We start from the raw sequence: 16,807 nt of genomic DNA on the forward strand, positions 1-16,807 counted from the left end.
CAAGGAGATTAAATTGTTGTTGTTATTCTTCACTGGGACTGGGATAAGGGTGAGCAGGACGTTTTGTCTCCTCATCTTGAAAAAGCAATTTCTTCCCTGTGTAGGACACAATAAACTATAACAATAGAAAAGCCTGTCGGTCACAACAACATGTATTGCACATTGTAATCCTCCCATAGCACCACTTATTTAAAATCATTACTCCATTTTTGTTATAGCTGCCTGATGAAGAATATCAACTTGAATTAAGACTTAAGAGTTATTAATGGATGCAAATGCAAACATTATGAAATAAAAAAGGCTGATACCAAATTGGCTACAATCTGCAAAAAGCAGACCATCCGAAGGTGGTCTGAAAATTGATTTGTGTTCAATTTACAAGGAAATTGGATATTTGTCGGTTGTTTGGTTACCTTGTTTTGGTCATTTTAGCCGAGCAACGCGCTCTGTGTGATTGAAATAATGTGATAAATGATACACAAGTTCAATAATGTGATAAATCGCAGGCAAGTCCAGAAATGAAAACCAGTTAAGATTTAATGCTGCCATCCAAAATATCTGCACAAAATAAGAGCATTTTCCTTTTCATAATAATTGTCACTCTCACTGCATTCTTTTATCTGTATTTCCTCTCTCTCCATTCACTCTTTATTCCAGGGAGCCTCACAGAAAACAAATTACAGGAAAATGACAAGCGACAACAATAACTCAATGACAGATTTCAAGAGAAGCAATATGGCAAGATTGTTTTTGAATAGATTATGTATTTGTGGGGATGAAAAATGAACTCTGGGACATAATATGCACCTTTTGAAAACAAAATAATCTATATTTTCATTATCTGAATTTGTTTGCCATCAGCAGCCAAATGTGGAGAAAACATTTTATTTTTTGAGCAGCAATTCTAAGTCAAGTGACGATGATGTAATTGTAACCTCTACCGAAGCCCTTCTAACGTTAACACAAGCTGATAAATGTGTAATGCATGTGGAGTTGTTGAGTGAATGCTGTTCATCCATTACATGTACGGCGCATAATGCTTTGATAAGCATTGCACAAGATGAAGCATTATCTTCAGCATCAAACATCAATCAATGTCCTCATCCCTCTCACTTCACCCACAACATCAACCAACACTGGAACCTGGATAGCAGTGAAAACACGGTCCATTCAGCAATTATTCACAGAGTCTTGGACTAATGGTGCTCTGAATTCACAGACACAGCAAATGTAGGGAATTAGTGGACCAGAAGTAATGGCCCCATACAGAGCATGTGTTTTTCTATGTGGACATGTGTGTGTGTGTGGAGGGCGGGGGGGAGAGCATCATCTATAACTGATTCAAAACAAGCACAAACATGTCTAATTATGAATCCCGGCCACAACTGTAGAGACCAACTCACTTTCCCCTCTCCACCCTCTCTCTGTCTCTCTGTCTCCCCCTCGTTCCCTCCCGCCCGAGCCAGGCTCCATATCAGGCAGATGAAAACATAACCTGTCACATTCCATCCCATTAAACCAGCCAGGAACCATGTGGTCTACTCACATGGAGGAGCGAAGAGAGGGAGAGAGATAGACAGAGAGAGCAGTGCATCTGAATTCACTCTGGACCGATGAATTATTCACAATCTTTATGCTAATGTCATATTAATGTTAAAAATACTGACAGATATGCAAAGTGAAGCATACTATGAAGTGGTATGCTCACTATAAACTTACACATAGACATACAATTGCATTAAAACAGTGATATTTCTAACATATCCATACTGCACATACTGTACACATAAATATAAAGTGTGTAATTATCCTTTGCAATACCTAATGCATTTGAGAGCTCTCCCAGATCTCCCAAATCTGTGCATTAGAGTTTTTTTTTTAAATGTGAGTCCATCAGCTGCCATTTGATGTCAGGCAGAGCAAGGTAATGACAGTGCACTCACTTGCACAGTCATTAGCCCCGCTTAATGCTGGGAATTAACACAAATTAAGTGAAGTTAAGTACATGCATTAGAGGAGCTTGTTTGGGGAGAGCTTTTCACTGTTGCCAAAGGCCACACAGGCAGGGAACACAAAACTAAAGCATACGCACATAACCGCCCTCAACTGATAAATTACTATCTACAGGGCAAGTGGTAAATACGTCGAGGACTGATTAGCGGTGTCGTACAGGGAGAGCTAATGGAGCTCTAAGGACACCTAGTGGTCACATTACCGCCACAGAGTTCAGGTTGAAATTAGAAATATGACAGAAAATGTTGCTGCTTCTACAAGAGAGATTGGGATAGGGGGAGGGGGTGTTCTCACTGTATGTGCATATTAATATGCATGCGTTTGTTCTGGGGGTTTTTCTGCTGTTGTTTTTTGTTTCTTACTTTTTTCCGATTAAATATGTTGTATGTCATTATCACTATTTTATACTGTCTTTTAAATATTTTCTTTTCATGCACAAATGGAATACTTTATACATCTAACATATTGCAAATGCACTGTAAACCAAGCATCGTCTGTTTTTACTCCTGGCTCAAATGGATTCAAAGAGAAGTCCTTTGGAAAGGGTGTTCTTGGTAAAACTCTCTGCTTTTGTTTCCAGTATTTGGCAAATATGGCGTTTCTTTTTTAAGGAGTATGTATTGTGATAAAGTAAACAATAATTTAACTCTAAAAGAGGTTGGTGAGAAAGATAATAGTCTGCACAGTGGCTGGATGAAAACAGATGTCCTATCTAAATAATTTCACATGGGGGTTTTCATCATGCAATGATTAGTTTAATGGTCCCAGAAGGAACCACATTTCAGACCACATACTATGGGCTGTATCGTCATTTAAGGCTCAGACTGGTGTTTTTGTTAACTACAGGATTCCAGGCTCAACTGTCAGGAAGACAGGAAGGATTATAATCTCATGTTCAGCAGAACTAACATCAATATCAAATAGAGTGGGTTCATTTCCAGTTACAACACACGAGATTTGCCTATTAGTCAAAACTGCGGAGGGGTTTTCGAAAAGAGGCTAACATGATGAAACTGACAATCTCTGAAATCCGTTTGGACCTCATTCAAGATTACATCTTTATCTGAGTGACTGCAGATTATTGTCCACAGAGAGGTGTGCTAAAGCTGGATTATCCACTTGTTGGGGATCCTTTTGACCCCATGGAAGCAGCATGCCAGCCTCACACGCCCTTACATCTGTGGGTGTTTTTTCACTTGTTTGGGGCCAAGGATGGGATAGCAGCAGAAATGAAACCAAAACCTCTCATCCTCAGATTACCATGGTTAGTGATCCACATATGTGGATAAAAAATAAGGTCACAGTCATTATAAATGCATTTGAAAGGGATGCACTACATGTAACCTTCAAGTAACCTAATTTTCTTTAACACCAAACATGCTTTAGCTTAAACGTAAGAGTGCCAAAGGTGATTTATTGATATGTAAACAGCAAAAACATTAAAAAAAAGGTTACAGAAAGTTATTTATTGTCAGGTCAAAAAACTATCATACATAAGTGTATGCAGAAGCTCATATACATTAAGGCACACTTACAATAACACCACGCTCAAGATATGATGCCCTAAAATACGACGGCATATGATCGTACCACATGGCTGTTGCATGTGTCCACCTCTTGTAGCTGCTACATGGGGGGAGGTTTTCCACCATTTGGAAATCTGCAGAATAACAAGTAGGAAAAAGTCAAAGTGTATTCTATTGTCTTTAAAACAGATCCCTCACATTTTAAAGAAGCATAATCATGTCTCTTGAATTTTGGATTTACCAACCTGCTGTCTTGCTCCTGGCTGGGATAGGTTATGATGACTCTGTTCCCATCATGAAGGAGACCTGTGGTCGGCAGGTTGCTTCGTGTTATTTGAACGTGTCTAAATGTATTGTCAGCTTGGCCGCTACGAACAGCATTACCGAGCCTGTGCTTCTTGTCTGAATTGGGAATTAATACAAGGGTGTGGAATAAGGGGTGTCAAACCAGTGGTTAATACAATACACAGTAGTTTTCTGGTATATACAGTATATATACTAGAAAGTGAATCATTTTAACTGTATTATAACTTAAAGAGTTAACAGTTTGTGTCGATCTAAAGCTTGTTGTTACACACAATCATATTCATCAAGAAACAAATTGTCTTCAAGAGGAGAAATATCACACTCACACTTGCTTGTGGAATGAGGTTGGGCCTCGTCCACATTACTTGGCAGGTTATCTTGCCCATGCATAAAGTTCTGTAGTCCTCCACTTATAGTCGTTCCTCTCAGAGGGATGTTTTGAGGCATGAGGGATAGCAGTCCAGGTAGGTTTGTGACAGTGGTAGGAAGAGAAGCTCCAGGGCATTGGCAGCATGTCTTTAAGAGAAATATTAAATAAGGACCATGAGGAAGATAGACGTAATATTCCAGAACAGGATTATATATTTAAAACATAAGCAGATATTCAGATAATGTGAGACTCCAACTCAATGTCTTTGACCGACTGACATTTGCATCCTAACTCAAACAGTTTCTCTTTTCTCTTCCTTCCTGTGGCCACTACGGTCACTTCAGTGTGGCCACTCCTCCTGCACACTTGGAGAAGATTGCTTATTGTTCCACATATATAAGCATCTTATAGGGGAATAGTAAATACTACTCATCAATAACAATGTTCAAATTCAAACAAAAGCAGAGGCACAACATATATTGACGGTCAACTGAGATGACAGTTATGAGAGTCAATAGGGGAGGTTTGTGATTGTGTTTTTAATGAGAAAACCCAGGACTTCTGCTCTGTCATTTCCACATCTATGATGCTAACAAGCAGAGGGGGTCGTGTTGACCTGGCTAATAGGGGGTAAATCCACTGGTGCATTATCGGCCGGGCACATTTCATCTAATCAGCAGGATGATGCCAGCAGGCTTAGGCTGCTTTTAATTCAGAGCTGCAGGAGAATTACTGCCTTGGTCTCTCATTACATGAACATCAAATCAGTCAGACTGAAAGAGTTTGATCCAAGCTTTTCCCCTTTTTTAGCGGCTGTGGTTTGGTTGTTGACATTTTGATTCTTTCAGTTGGACTGCATCTTACCTAATAAGAACCATTATGAGCTTTTAACACAGACACGTTATTTGTTCATATAGGTAAGAAAATACTAAAGCCTTTTATTTAATTTTTTGTCCAGTTCCAAATTCAAACAAAAATTAAAAAAAATACTGTATATTGCAATACTACGAATACCTTTGTGTCCTCAATGGTAGCTACGACCCTGCACATTTATGTATATACTGTACATTCTGTGTGCAATTGTTTCTGAGTGTGCAGTTCTCACTGATGGATCAGCACTGAAGAGTTCAGCCCTGGTCCTCTCCTCCAGGGTGATCATCACTTCGTCCAGGACCTGCAACTGGGACAGACGGAGTACGATTGCTGGTCTGTGGAGAGAATTTCTGGCCACCTGGAAGAAGAAAAAAAGCACCTGTTTGATGAAACAACCTGGTGAAAAATGATAGAGTTCATCAATATTATTGTGGAGCATTAATGACGCTTGTCCTGAGACATCTGGGATAAATATGATGCTATGTGGGTCCCGATGTAGTTATCATGTTCCCAACAGCTGTTCCAGTGACCCAGCTGACAGCAGCAGATAGTTCCCAGGTGAGGGCACCCTCTGGCCTGGGTACAAATTCAGCCTGTCCAGTCACAGAACTTCATGTTCCTATAGGACACTGCTGCTGTGATGAAGTTGTGAGTGCGTGCCAATGGATGTCCAGCGGAGAGGAGAAGACAGACTTTGGCTAGGGAACATGGGTGAGGTAGCAATCTCATGCTGTCAACAGCAGGAGGTATAGTCTCCAGGGTGGCTGTTGGCCTCTACCCCCTGGCAGGATTAACCCCCCCTATGGGAAGAGAAGGGGGATGGGGTCCAGCAGAAAAGAGGCGCCCACAGCTGAGCATTGCCCAATGGACTATAGGGAGGCCCTGGGTTGCAGGCTCTGTTCAGGCCTGATCCATGAGCTCCAGATGGGTGATGTAACCGGGCCAATAGTGCCCTGCCATTTGGTCAAGGGATTTGTCTCTGATGCCAGCCAGTTTGAGGCACAGCAGATGGCCCATCATGTAATCGCTTAATTTGTTATCAGAGAGTTACACTGGGATAGTGGTTTGGATTGTGCAAGTGAGAAATTGAGCCTGTGAGCGTGCTTTTGAACATTTGTTAGCGAGTGGAAGAATTCGCTAACCCTGTGACTGAAAGCTAGTAGATTCACATAACTAGGCAAAACTCATTATAGGAAAACAAACTTGGAAAATACTTTTTCACATTACCTCAATATGTTTAATGCACTTGTAACACTTACAGGGTTGCCAATAACAGAGAGCTCAGTCAGCGAAGGAAGAACTTCTAGTTTGTCAAGCTCTGTGATGTCCTACAAAAAGTAAAGAAACAAAGATTTGATTTAAGAATATTCCACTTCCTACCCACTCATTTTGCTCTTCTTTCCCACTGGTTGTAGCCTCCTGTGTGTTGAAAATGGAGAGATTTGTATCAGAGCTGGACCTTTCATAATTTTGGGTTAGGGAGGATGGAAGCAGCTGATGGGAGAGATTACACGTGTGAGCTCTCATTAATCTCATGAGAGAGTTTGGGCACGCAACAGGGCATGGGGGTGTTTTTTCTCATTCCCAGGTTTATGGTTGCATTTGGCTGTAATTCAAAGACTGTGAGAACTGTAGGGCTGGGATGATTGCTGTATTTTATATCTTAGTAATTGAATGCATGGAAACATTAAGGATGAGAAGGGAAGAAGGAACTACCAACAAAAGTGCAAATCACTCGCCCCGGGTGAGAAGCAGATGCAGACTGAGAAGCTGATTACACGTTGTCCTGATTGTTCCCCTCTTTCTTCATACACACGGACCTGACCTTCAATCAAACTTGATTCTCCTTAATGCTACCCCTCGCATGCCACAGTGTGGTGGTAATGACTCATGATTACTATACTTCATGTCCTTACAAATGCAGGGAAAAGTAATACTGTTGCACACTGCATAAAATACATTCTAAAACATCTGACACATTTTCATATGAACCAATCAGTCAAATCTGGTGGTAAATCAAAAACTGCACAAAAGCTTACCGTGACCTTGGTGGTCACCTCAGGAAATCACTGTGGTGTGAGTCATTATGGCAGTTTTAAAGGAAATCTGAATATGCAGTTTTATTAAAAATTAGAATATAAACATGAAGAAAATCCAGCATTTGAGGAGACCACGGCTGCTGAAGGAGAATACCTGCAGCTTGTTCATGCCAAGGAAGAGCTTGCGGAGCTCAATCAAAGGATCGAGATGGTTGAGCTCCCAGATCCGGTTCTCTGCTAGGTGCAGTTCTAGCAGGACGTTCTGGGCTATGAAAGAGTTATCAGCCAGAGCTTTGATCCGATTCCTGTCTAACACAAGCTCTCTGAGCTGGTGAAGCCCCTCCAATCCTTCCACCTGGCTGATCTCATTACCTATCGCAAGAGAAACCTCATCAAAACAATAAAAAGATATTTCAAACAATAGTCTGATATTTCTATGTACAAAAAAAGAGTGAATTAAACACCCTAAACAATATCAAATGCAGCGTTCAAAAGCAAAATGAACATTTGTTAGGTGTTAAAAGCACTGAAATTTACAGAGACGGCTTTGAAAGCAAAAAATGAAGAATGGACAAGTATAAGGTTGGCTTTGTGGGATAAATCCCTCTGACAAAGATAAGCTCAATCAAAAGCCATCAAAAACATCTGAAAGAAAGTCAGTCATTCTTTTCTTCAGGTCTCATCTCCCACCTGGCCTACAGTCTATGGGAGACTTTGCTCTCAGTGTTTGCCTTTTCACAGGCTTTATGCACTGCACTTTTAACAGGCTGTGTGAGGGAGGGGTGGTTCGCCAACCATACATACCTTGAAGGAAGAGTGCTTTCAGATTGGTGAGCCTGCTGAGCTGCAGATTGGCCATATTGGAGATGCCATTGTGACTCAAATGCAGCACCTCCAGGCTGCCCATCAGTGGCTCCAGGGGCCCAGTTTCCCTTAAACAAAGTCACAGAATGACAGCTTGAAACCTCTGTGGTTAAATGAACATCTCTTTCTCCTTCTGCTGCCTAATTTAACTGGTCAGACCTCACACACGCAGACCACCTAAAGGCAATCACAGCCAGGGCAAACAAAACCATGTCCAGTCACAGCACTGCTTATGTACTGGTTTCTATAAAAGGATGTGGTTGGATGAGCATATAATTAATCCCACGGGATACTGATACTTAATATATTTTTTACATTAATATTTGGAATCAAATCAAAACATCTTGAAACTAGATTTTTAGGATGGTTTATAGGCAACAACTGAGACAGTTCATCCACTGGGTGGTCAGTGCTGCCCCCTAATGGTTACAGTTTACACATTCTTCACACTTGGCAACATTGTAAAATGTAAAAATACATGAACTTGTGAAGTAAGAACGGTGTTACCCTTTGCCTTTAGATGGGCTCTGTTGGCCGTAACCACTGGAGTGAACTTTGCTGAACAAAATCTGCCTGTTTGTGAGAGGAGCCTTCCGTCTGGGCAGGATGGACTCAATGTGGTTGTAGTTCAGACACAGAGCCTATAAAGAAGACACTGGAAATAATGTATTTGTTCATGGCTCAGGTGCATTTCAAGCCAGCCTGTTGTTTTTTTGACATTCAGTGTAATTTGTACTTTGATGTTGGGCAGGTAAATGAGGCCAGAAAAAGAGGTGAGGTTGTTGTGGTCTAAGTTGACGCTGCACAGCCTACAGAACATGTCTGCTGGAGACAGATCAACCATCCTGTGGAGGAAACAAACCCATTTATTTAGCCTCGTCTTTCAAACTATGTAAATCACTATAATCCTGTTCATTTATGCATGTGTTTTGTGTTTATATGTCTGTTTAGCCGGGCTGTTACCTAATGGAGCAGGACTGCAGGGTAAGGTAGGCGATGTCTGTGTAGTTTGAGTGGCCCAGCTTCTCTGCTACCATGTCAGGGGTTAGTCTTCCTCCAAACATATCCTTTGCACTTTCACACTCAGTCACCGCCTAGAGAAAACAACAGCAAATACGAGACAATATCTAAAAGGTTTGACTGGTTGCCGTTGTGGGTAAATACCACTGCAATGCCAGTATATACCACTGCAATGCCATCCAGAGCTTTTAGGGAGGGTAGATGGAAAACAACATAAATCCGATAGTTTTCCAGTTTCTCCACGAAAGGATTCCCATAAAGATCCAGAATGATGAGGTTTGTCAATCCCTAAAAAGAAAGAGCAGCATATGAGCTCAGACAGCATGCATGGAAAACAAAGGGACAATCTGAAACCGACTGTCCTTCTTTCTCTCCCACTTGCCTTCAGATAGTAGATGTCACGGGACGTAGAGATTTGGTTGTTGCCGATGTAGAGCTCAAGAAGGGAGCGAACTCTCTGGATGCCATGCACAGAACTGATACAGTTGTTCTCCACAGACATAAAGGAGAGGTTAGGCAGCCGATCTAAGGCTGAGGGATCCAGACTAGACAGCTGATTCCCATCCAGACTCAGTTTATTTAGGAGCTGCAGCTTTGATAGTCCTGAAAACAACAGAGGGCAAAGACAGACAGAGATAAAGATGGCTGCTGTGCTAAGAGTATAAGACTTAAATGAGAAGCAACTTCGTTTTTAGGTACATCTGAACTCTGTAATCCCAACTTCATTGTCAAGTTGATCGTGTGACTAACCATTGAGTGTGCTTATGTTGTTGTTGTTGAGGGAAAGCTCCTCCAGCTTCAAGCAGCCGTCAAGACCCTCCACTTTAGAAATGTCGTTATCATTGAAGGAAGCCCAGCGAAGGTTGACCAGTTTATTCAGATTGATCAGTTTGGAAATATTCTGGCTGTCAAGGTTTAGGACAGTGATCTGGCCAATATTTGGGGCCACAAACACGAAACACAAAAATGTATAAATCATTACATTTGTTAAACGTGTATTACAATTAAATCATGGTAACTTCCTAGGGGGTAATTTTCCTAAAGCTTTACAATTGCACTTTTAAAAATCACACCTTTAGGGAGAAACCCTAAAGTCTGAAGCTCACCTTTGCAGTCCAGTCAAGCTCCAGCTCTCGGGTGAGGCCCCGGGGTGCAGGACTGAGTGGACATAAGAGCTGGGCTGTTGACAGCAGGCTGAGACTGCGGGGGCGGTCCCTGTTGGTACTCGAGTGAGCCAGAAGAGATGCCTGTGCAGAATGTCAACAGGTCTGATTGAATTACAGTGCATCAAGAAATATACAGGTAGATGTTCACAAACTGTATGCATTCTTCATTGGAGCATGTTAATACTTATTTTGACACAATCAATATTCAAATTTACAAAAAAAACAGCAACCAGCGATATCTGTAAGATCTTAACCTGGTTAATTTTGGATCCGGCCGCCATCAGAACAGCATAAGCAGCCTCCTGCTCTGCTACCATCATATCGTCCAGGTGTGTGAGGGTTGTTAGACAGCCCAGTGTGATCATTCGGACTGTTTTGGACTGAAAAAAGGAAAACAGCTTCACTGTATACCTCCTCATTGTTCCTTGTACAATATATTTTTGAGATTTTATTTGATAACAGCACGCACCCCGATCCAGGGGTTAAATCGGGTGTCAAGCTTCAGCAGAGCAGGCGTGTGTTTTCTCAGCACAGCTGTATCCTCTCTGGCCTTGGTCAGCTTGTTCCAGCGCAGGTCGAGCTGTTGGAGCTGTCCCAACCTCCTCAGCCCTTCTAGGGTCACTAGGCGATTGTAGCTAGCGTCCAAAAACTTAAGGTTGGGCTGTGTTTTCGGTAACAGAGACAGTAGATGTTAAATGTTTCCACTTTATGCCATATTCCAAAACACAGTCTCCCCGTATAGAGGTTACTATGAAAATGCTGCTCTCTTATGACTCTCATGACTTTTGACAATGATTCGTTTCACCTTAATAATAACATTTCCTATTGTCATCCCCTGTCTCCCCCTACCATGTGAGAAATGTCATCCAAGTGTGTGAACTCATTGAAGCTGATGGTAAGATGCCGCAGAGCTGTGAGGCGGGAAATCTCCTTTAGTTTCCTAAGACTGTTGCCATGAAGGTTTAGCACCTGGAGGTTCAATACATTGAAGATTATCGTGAGTACAAGACATGGCTTCAAAACTCAAGTTGTCATTTGAAAAGCCAGAAAACTTACAGTGATTTGACTGAGGACATTGGCTCTGGCCACATTAAGCAGAATTTTGTCATCCAAGCTCAACAACCTGGGCTGCGGTTTCAGCACAGGTTCCATGTTGAGGACTTCCCTGTCTAGGATGATGTCGTTGGACGGACTCTCATCAATGCCTTTGCTGTGTGGTTGTTCTTGATCCTAGTAACAACATATCACAAGGCATATGAACTGCCTGGTAGGTACACAATTATTGACTTGTAATGGGTACTAAAATATAATTAAAATGTGTAAAACAACTATGCAACTAGGGAAGAGAATTATGTGTTATCATCTGTGAGTATTGGTTTAAAGCCATGCAACTGAATTTTGATCACATGAGACTGCACTGAAGAGTTATGCAGAAAAGATGATTTATCTATATTTATATCATAGATGTGTCATATGTATTCCCTTTGAGCAGGACGTAACCAAAAGGAAAATATAGATGCAGAACAGAACTGGTCCAAGAATTATTAATGACTCATGTCATATCAAACAATAACAAAACCAATGAATTAATTACCTCGGTGGTGATGTATTCAAAATAAATGATGTACTCAGGCAGGACAAGCTCATGGTCAAACACAAACCACTGTCTTCGTCTGGGACTGCACTCAGGACCTGTGTGTGTGTTGGTGGAGTCGGGTCTCTCTGAATGAAAAACACAGATGTAAACACATTTCAGAAATATTGACTGAAATTGTTTTGTTTTTGTTTGTAATGCAGCATACCTTCACTTGGTGCAGTTCTGTGCTTAGTGTCCACATTGCGATAAACTGAGTATGCTTTGGGGTATGTGCTTCTGTCCAGCGGGTCTCCCTCTCGGATAGGCACGCTGTGGCCCACAAAAACTTTGGAAACAATAATCTGACCTACAGGCAAAAAAAACAGTAGCATTTCAGAAAAACAAAAATACAACAGCCACAGCTGAGGGGAATATAAAACTATGAGCAAAACTAACTCACCGTGCCTGAAGTGGATTGTGTCCGTGCTGTGCTTGGACTCGTCTTGGCTGGCCTGGCGCAGTGCGTGTTCAATTCTGGGCTGTTCAGCCACACTCAGGCTGTTGGATAACGGTATAGCACCCTCTCTCTCCAATGCCTAGTTCAAAGTCAACATGGTAAAAGTCAGCATGATTTGGAGTTGATGTGATAACAAGAAATGATAGATCCTGTTCTGTTTCATGGCACTCGTGTGTAGTTATTTCTGTAGAAATTCGTTTTTGCAACTGCTCTTCATGTTGTTTTGTATACGTAGTGAAGTTACTAATCCATGACTTTCTTGCTTGAAATACTTTCTCAATGCTCAGAGGAATAAATGCTGGGTGATGGGATGGAGTGTTGTGGGAAGGTGGACAGAAGTAAACACACCTTATTTTGTTCGGTTGTTTTGAAACCTTCCTCTAGAATGCACGGAATTTCTTCCCTCTCGCTATTTTTTTCAGGGTCAGCTATGTAGAACAAGTACTCCAGCCGACGTCTGTAGTTCCTGCTTGAAATGTTTAAATTAGATACAAATTCTGTTCATTATTGGGGGAAAAAAATGCAATTATCATCACATTTCACGACAGTTTAAATTAACTTACTGTGAAGAAATAGACTCTTCGCTTGCTAGAAGGGTGTGAAGTTTGTCCTCAAAGCGCAGTCTTAAAGCACTGTTGTGGATGCGGATAACTCTACTGATCTTAATGCCAGCAATGTTGTGAACCTTAAAGTCTGAATGAGAGAAGCGGGAATGCAGGAGGTCGCAACAGGAAGTAAACCTGTTGAGTACATAAAATAAAAAATGTGAGTTAAGGGGGGTCTGCTTTTGGTTTGTCCTTGGTGAACTGAAAATGTTTGTAATTGTATTTAATAATATTGTACCAAGTACGTACCATAGGTCTGTGCAGCAGCCCTCTTCCAAACGAATATTTCCAACACTTTCCAGCTCCATCAATAGAAACTGGACAGTATGTTCCATCATGTTTGTGGCTTGTGTCAAACCGCGCTCATACCAGGCTTCAATCCTGAATACAGAAGGGGAAGCATTGTTTTTTTCCCATTAGGACAGTTTCTTTAATCAAACAGGAACATGCACAGTATGAGGCTAAATTCTATATAGCAAAATAAAATTCTCTTTGTATCTTATTCAAATATACAGACTCATTCAGCCTCCTCATCCATGGCACCAGTCTCTCCCTCAGTGCGTCAATCTTGTTGAGTATTTTGTGCTCCACGGCTGGATCGCGACTGATGTCAGTGGTTTGGTCACTTCTGTCGATTGAACCTTCAACCGCGCGGGTCGATCCGTCCTCCAACGTGCAGGCAGGCTTCTTACAACTAGCTGGCACCTTGGAGAGCTCACCTTCAAGCTAGGTATGCATCCAGATGAAAACATGCTTTCTTAACTTTGTACAACAGAAACCTGAGGCTGGAGATCACAGCTAAATAACTGTTCTCTTTTTAGAGCTGTTAAAATAATTTCAAAAATGTTTCAAGGATTGTACGTACACTCTTGAGGGTGTGATTGAGTGTCCTGATGCATTCTCCTGGTAACTGTAACATCGTTTTCTTCCTCTCCATCAGACTGAGCCGCACCTCTGCCAGGTTCCTCTGAGCAGTACGTACACGCATGTTGTAGTACATTGTTTTCTTCATTACTGTGGACTAAAGGGGGAAAAAAGGTAAACAAAATGCACAGATGCAAACAAGTATAACATACTGTTTTATATAGACAGCCATTGTTTAAACCAGATTTTATGTTACTCAGTACCTCAATAAGGTTTCCAAAGGTATTATATGTGTCAAACTAAATAAAGGGAAAAGTATATGTAATGCAAAACACCGAGAGAAATTTTCAATGAAGAAATGTGTCTTGGATTCGAATATTTGACCCAATTTAAATATGAGTTGTAACAACCAAAAACAGAACAAATGTGTGTGATTTCTTTCTAATATCTCTGAAGCTCTCAGGAACATTTAAGGGAAATGTTATTAGAACTTATTAAAGCAAATCATTAGCAATCAACATAAATCAAGAGAATGTGTATCCTCTGACAAGCACAACAGAGACCCAGATGAGCTCAGTTGGTGTAACGCAGAAATCCTGCTGGTCTTCTCAATACCTCAGCTGCTTCCTTGACTTGCTTGCCCAATACATCGTAGGTGTCAAGTCGCTGGAGGCCTGGGATGTGGTAAAGAACGTGTGTGGCGTAGTTACACAAAAGACACACTGGGTTTGAGGTTGACGTTGGGTCCTTCAGTGCTAGTTCTCTCAGATGGGGTAAGCGGGCAAGCAGGGTCAGCTCCTGTTACACCAATATCAACAGCAGAACACACAGGCTAGCTCAATAATCAGGTTTTTCTTCACTCTAAGGCTCAGGTTGTTCCCTAAAAACACAAAAGACACTATATATACAAACCAGATGTATTTTGCATCTAATTTGCATGTACTTGCTTTACATCAGCTTAAAACAAATGTCACATTGTAATGACAAAGGAGCAACTACTGTGATTCAGCAGTGGTTGCAATATACTGGGCTCCTAGTACAGTGAATGACAATAATCACATTCCTTAAAGCCAAGCTGGGTTGTGACAAAAGGTGGATTGCAGGAATATGATGCTAATCATTCAAATCAAAGCTGGAGCCGAAATACCGTCTCATCAAAATGACCTCGAACAAGACAATGACGAAGTACTAATGCTCTGAATGAGTCCGTCAGCTACAGTATATGTCTGAAGTGTATTACTGACTAACACGAAAAATGTCATATCACAAAAATCTAGTAGTTGTTTACATTTTTTTTTAAATAGATGCAGTCATGAATGTACGTATATCATTGAATCCTGAATGATATAAATTGAAATGATGCTACACAATACCTTATTGAAGGTCTTGTGCAGCCAGCGCATTGTAGAAATAATCTCACAAGAATTTTAAATCGCCCTTATCAGACCAAGGATTTTAATAAGATGTTACAAATACGTAGGAACACTTTTTACAGAAGAAATGTCAATAGCATATTTCTGTTCTCACCTTAAATGAGCTGATCTTGTTCCCGGACAGATTAAGATTCTGAAGGCTGACATTAGGATCAAGGCTATGCCCTGAAAATAAGTTGAAAAGTATTTTTTCTTTTTTCAAACAGCTCACTGAATCGCAATCAAACATGACACAAAAATACAGAGGAATGTAAAACCTACCAATCTTTTCAATATTGTTGTCCGCAAGGTTTAGTTCTTTGAGGTTTTGAAGCGTGTTCAAGCCCTTTAGAAGGAGAAAAACACACACACGCATAGCAGATAACTGATCAAAAAAAGAAGCACGATATCTTTAAATAACATGCTGTCATAGTTACTGATGTGCTAGATCGTGTAATATGTCGTTTTCATGAGCCAAATCAATAGAAATCACAGGTTAACACATATTGTAGAATGTTGTATGATAAACATGCAAACAGACAGACAGTCAGACAGAAAGACAAGAGTTCAAACCTTTATCTGAGTTATGCAGTTGTTGTTGAGCCACAAGACTTCGAGGTTAATCTGCAATTCTAAATTCGTTATTTCACAGATCTGATTATCATACAGGTAAAGTTTCTCTAGTTGTAGACAATCCTGTAGCCCAGATAACCCCTGCAAAATAAGAAGATGGGACACATTATTGTTTAGTAAACTGTGGGTTGTGATCACTGCATGCAAGATTTGTTGTCATTAAATGCCACAAAGGGGGGGGGACATGTGATTACATTGTGTAAGGGTTAAAAAACTGCAATAAAACAATAAGTTGGAATCACTGATTCAAGGCATTACACACTGCATTATTGTTTTACCTTACCAGCATAACAAACTTACTGTAAGATGACACTGGACTACCCAGAGCTCCCGAAGCAGAGGGCAGCACTCAAGTCCTTCAATGTGTTTTATGTCCTGGCCCAAAATGGTAAACTGGCAGAGCCTTGGGAAGAAGGAGAGCCCAACCATGCGGGGGAAACCAGAGAAGAAGATCTCCAGGGAGCTGACTTTGCTTCCTATGTGTGCAATATTTTCAAAGGACACTCCATTGGCCAAGCACTGTTGATAAAAACATATTTACGAGAATCATAATTTGAAAAAGAAAATGATATAGCAGTGAAAATAATACAAGCAAAAATACATAACTATAAACCATTGCATTGCAACATTCTATAGCTTTACAAATATTAAAACTGGATCTAAACCTTGATACCATTTACTCACCAGTTCCTTGACCACCTCCTCGTCCCCGCGGTGCTTCTGTTTCTCACTCTGCATCATCACTTTTCTGCCTTGAAATGTACCATAGCTGGGAAAACGCTTAGAGAAATATTAAATGTGCCCTTCTAATGCATCTATCCTGCTTTATTTCACTCATGGTCTATTGGGAGACTAAATAAACGCCATGTCGACTAGGCTGCCAGAGATAGGGTGTATGGTAACAAACAACTGAGGTTAGTAAGGAAGTAAACAAACTAAATGTCAGCAATGTTTGGTAACTGCGTCGGTCCGTGTCCAGGCAGGCGCGTCTGGTTGCTAAGAAGCCATGTTAGGAGAACGTCC

At 41.0% G+C, this 16,807-nt stretch overlaps 1 protein-coding gene across 1 annotated transcript; it reads right to left on the reverse strand.

Moving 5' to 3' along the window:
* Positions 1 to 3,639: 3,639 nt before the first annotated feature.
* On the reverse strand, positions 3,640 to 16,525 carry lrrc9 (leucine rich repeat containing 9). The gene is made up of 32 exons (XM_076108459.1): positions 16,469 to 16,525; positions 16,085 to 16,303; positions 15,725 to 15,865; positions 15,434 to 15,497; positions 15,267 to 15,337; positions 14,355 to 14,537; positions 13,741 to 13,896; positions 13,393 to 13,601; positions 13,125 to 13,256; positions 12,834 to 13,010; positions 12,619 to 12,739; positions 12,214 to 12,349; positions 11,980 to 12,120; positions 11,772 to 11,899; positions 11,234 to 11,407; positions 11,027 to 11,146; positions 10,647 to 10,838; positions 10,432 to 10,557; positions 10,118 to 10,258; positions 9,762 to 9,939; positions 9,394 to 9,614; positions 9,177 to 9,299; positions 8,955 to 9,085; positions 8,728 to 8,836; positions 8,499 to 8,632; positions 7,932 to 8,059; positions 7,282 to 7,499; positions 6,348 to 6,416; positions 5,321 to 5,446; positions 4,172 to 4,361; positions 3,785 to 3,941; positions 3,640 to 3,673 (listed from the first exon to the last, which is right to left on the reverse strand). Exons 1-32 carry the CDS (start codon positions 16,523 to 16,525, stop codon positions 3,640 to 3,642), a joined length of 4,506 nt encoding a protein of 1,501 aa, XP_075964574.1.
* Between the last annotated feature and the right edge of the window lie 282 nt (positions 16,526 to 16,807).

The sequence above is a fragment of the Anarhichas minor genome, unplaced genomic scaffold, assembly GCF_050575085.1.
Source record: "Anarhichas minor isolate MPS153535 unplaced genomic scaffold, ASM5057508v1 ptg000040l, whole genome shotgun sequence".
NCBI classification, from domain to species: domain Eukaryota; kingdom Metazoa; phylum Chordata; class Actinopteri; order Perciformes; family Anarhichadidae; genus Anarhichas; species Anarhichas minor.

Excerpts from the sequence above, each read along its gene's own strand:
- lrrc9 (XM_076108459.1), bottom strand. The coding sequence starts at position 16,525 with ATGATGCAGAGTGAGAAACAGAAGCACCGCGGGGACGAGGAGGTGGTC. Across the intron at positions 14,538-15,266 it reads ACAAGATCAGCTCATTTAAG|GAGCTGACCCTGCTTGCCCG; the intron begins GTGAGAACAGAA and ends TTGGTGTAACAG. Across the intron at positions 8,837-8,954 it reads CTGCAGTCCTGCTCCATTAG|GATGGTTGATCTGTCTCCAG; the intron begins GTAACAGCCCGG and ends TTTCCTCCACAG.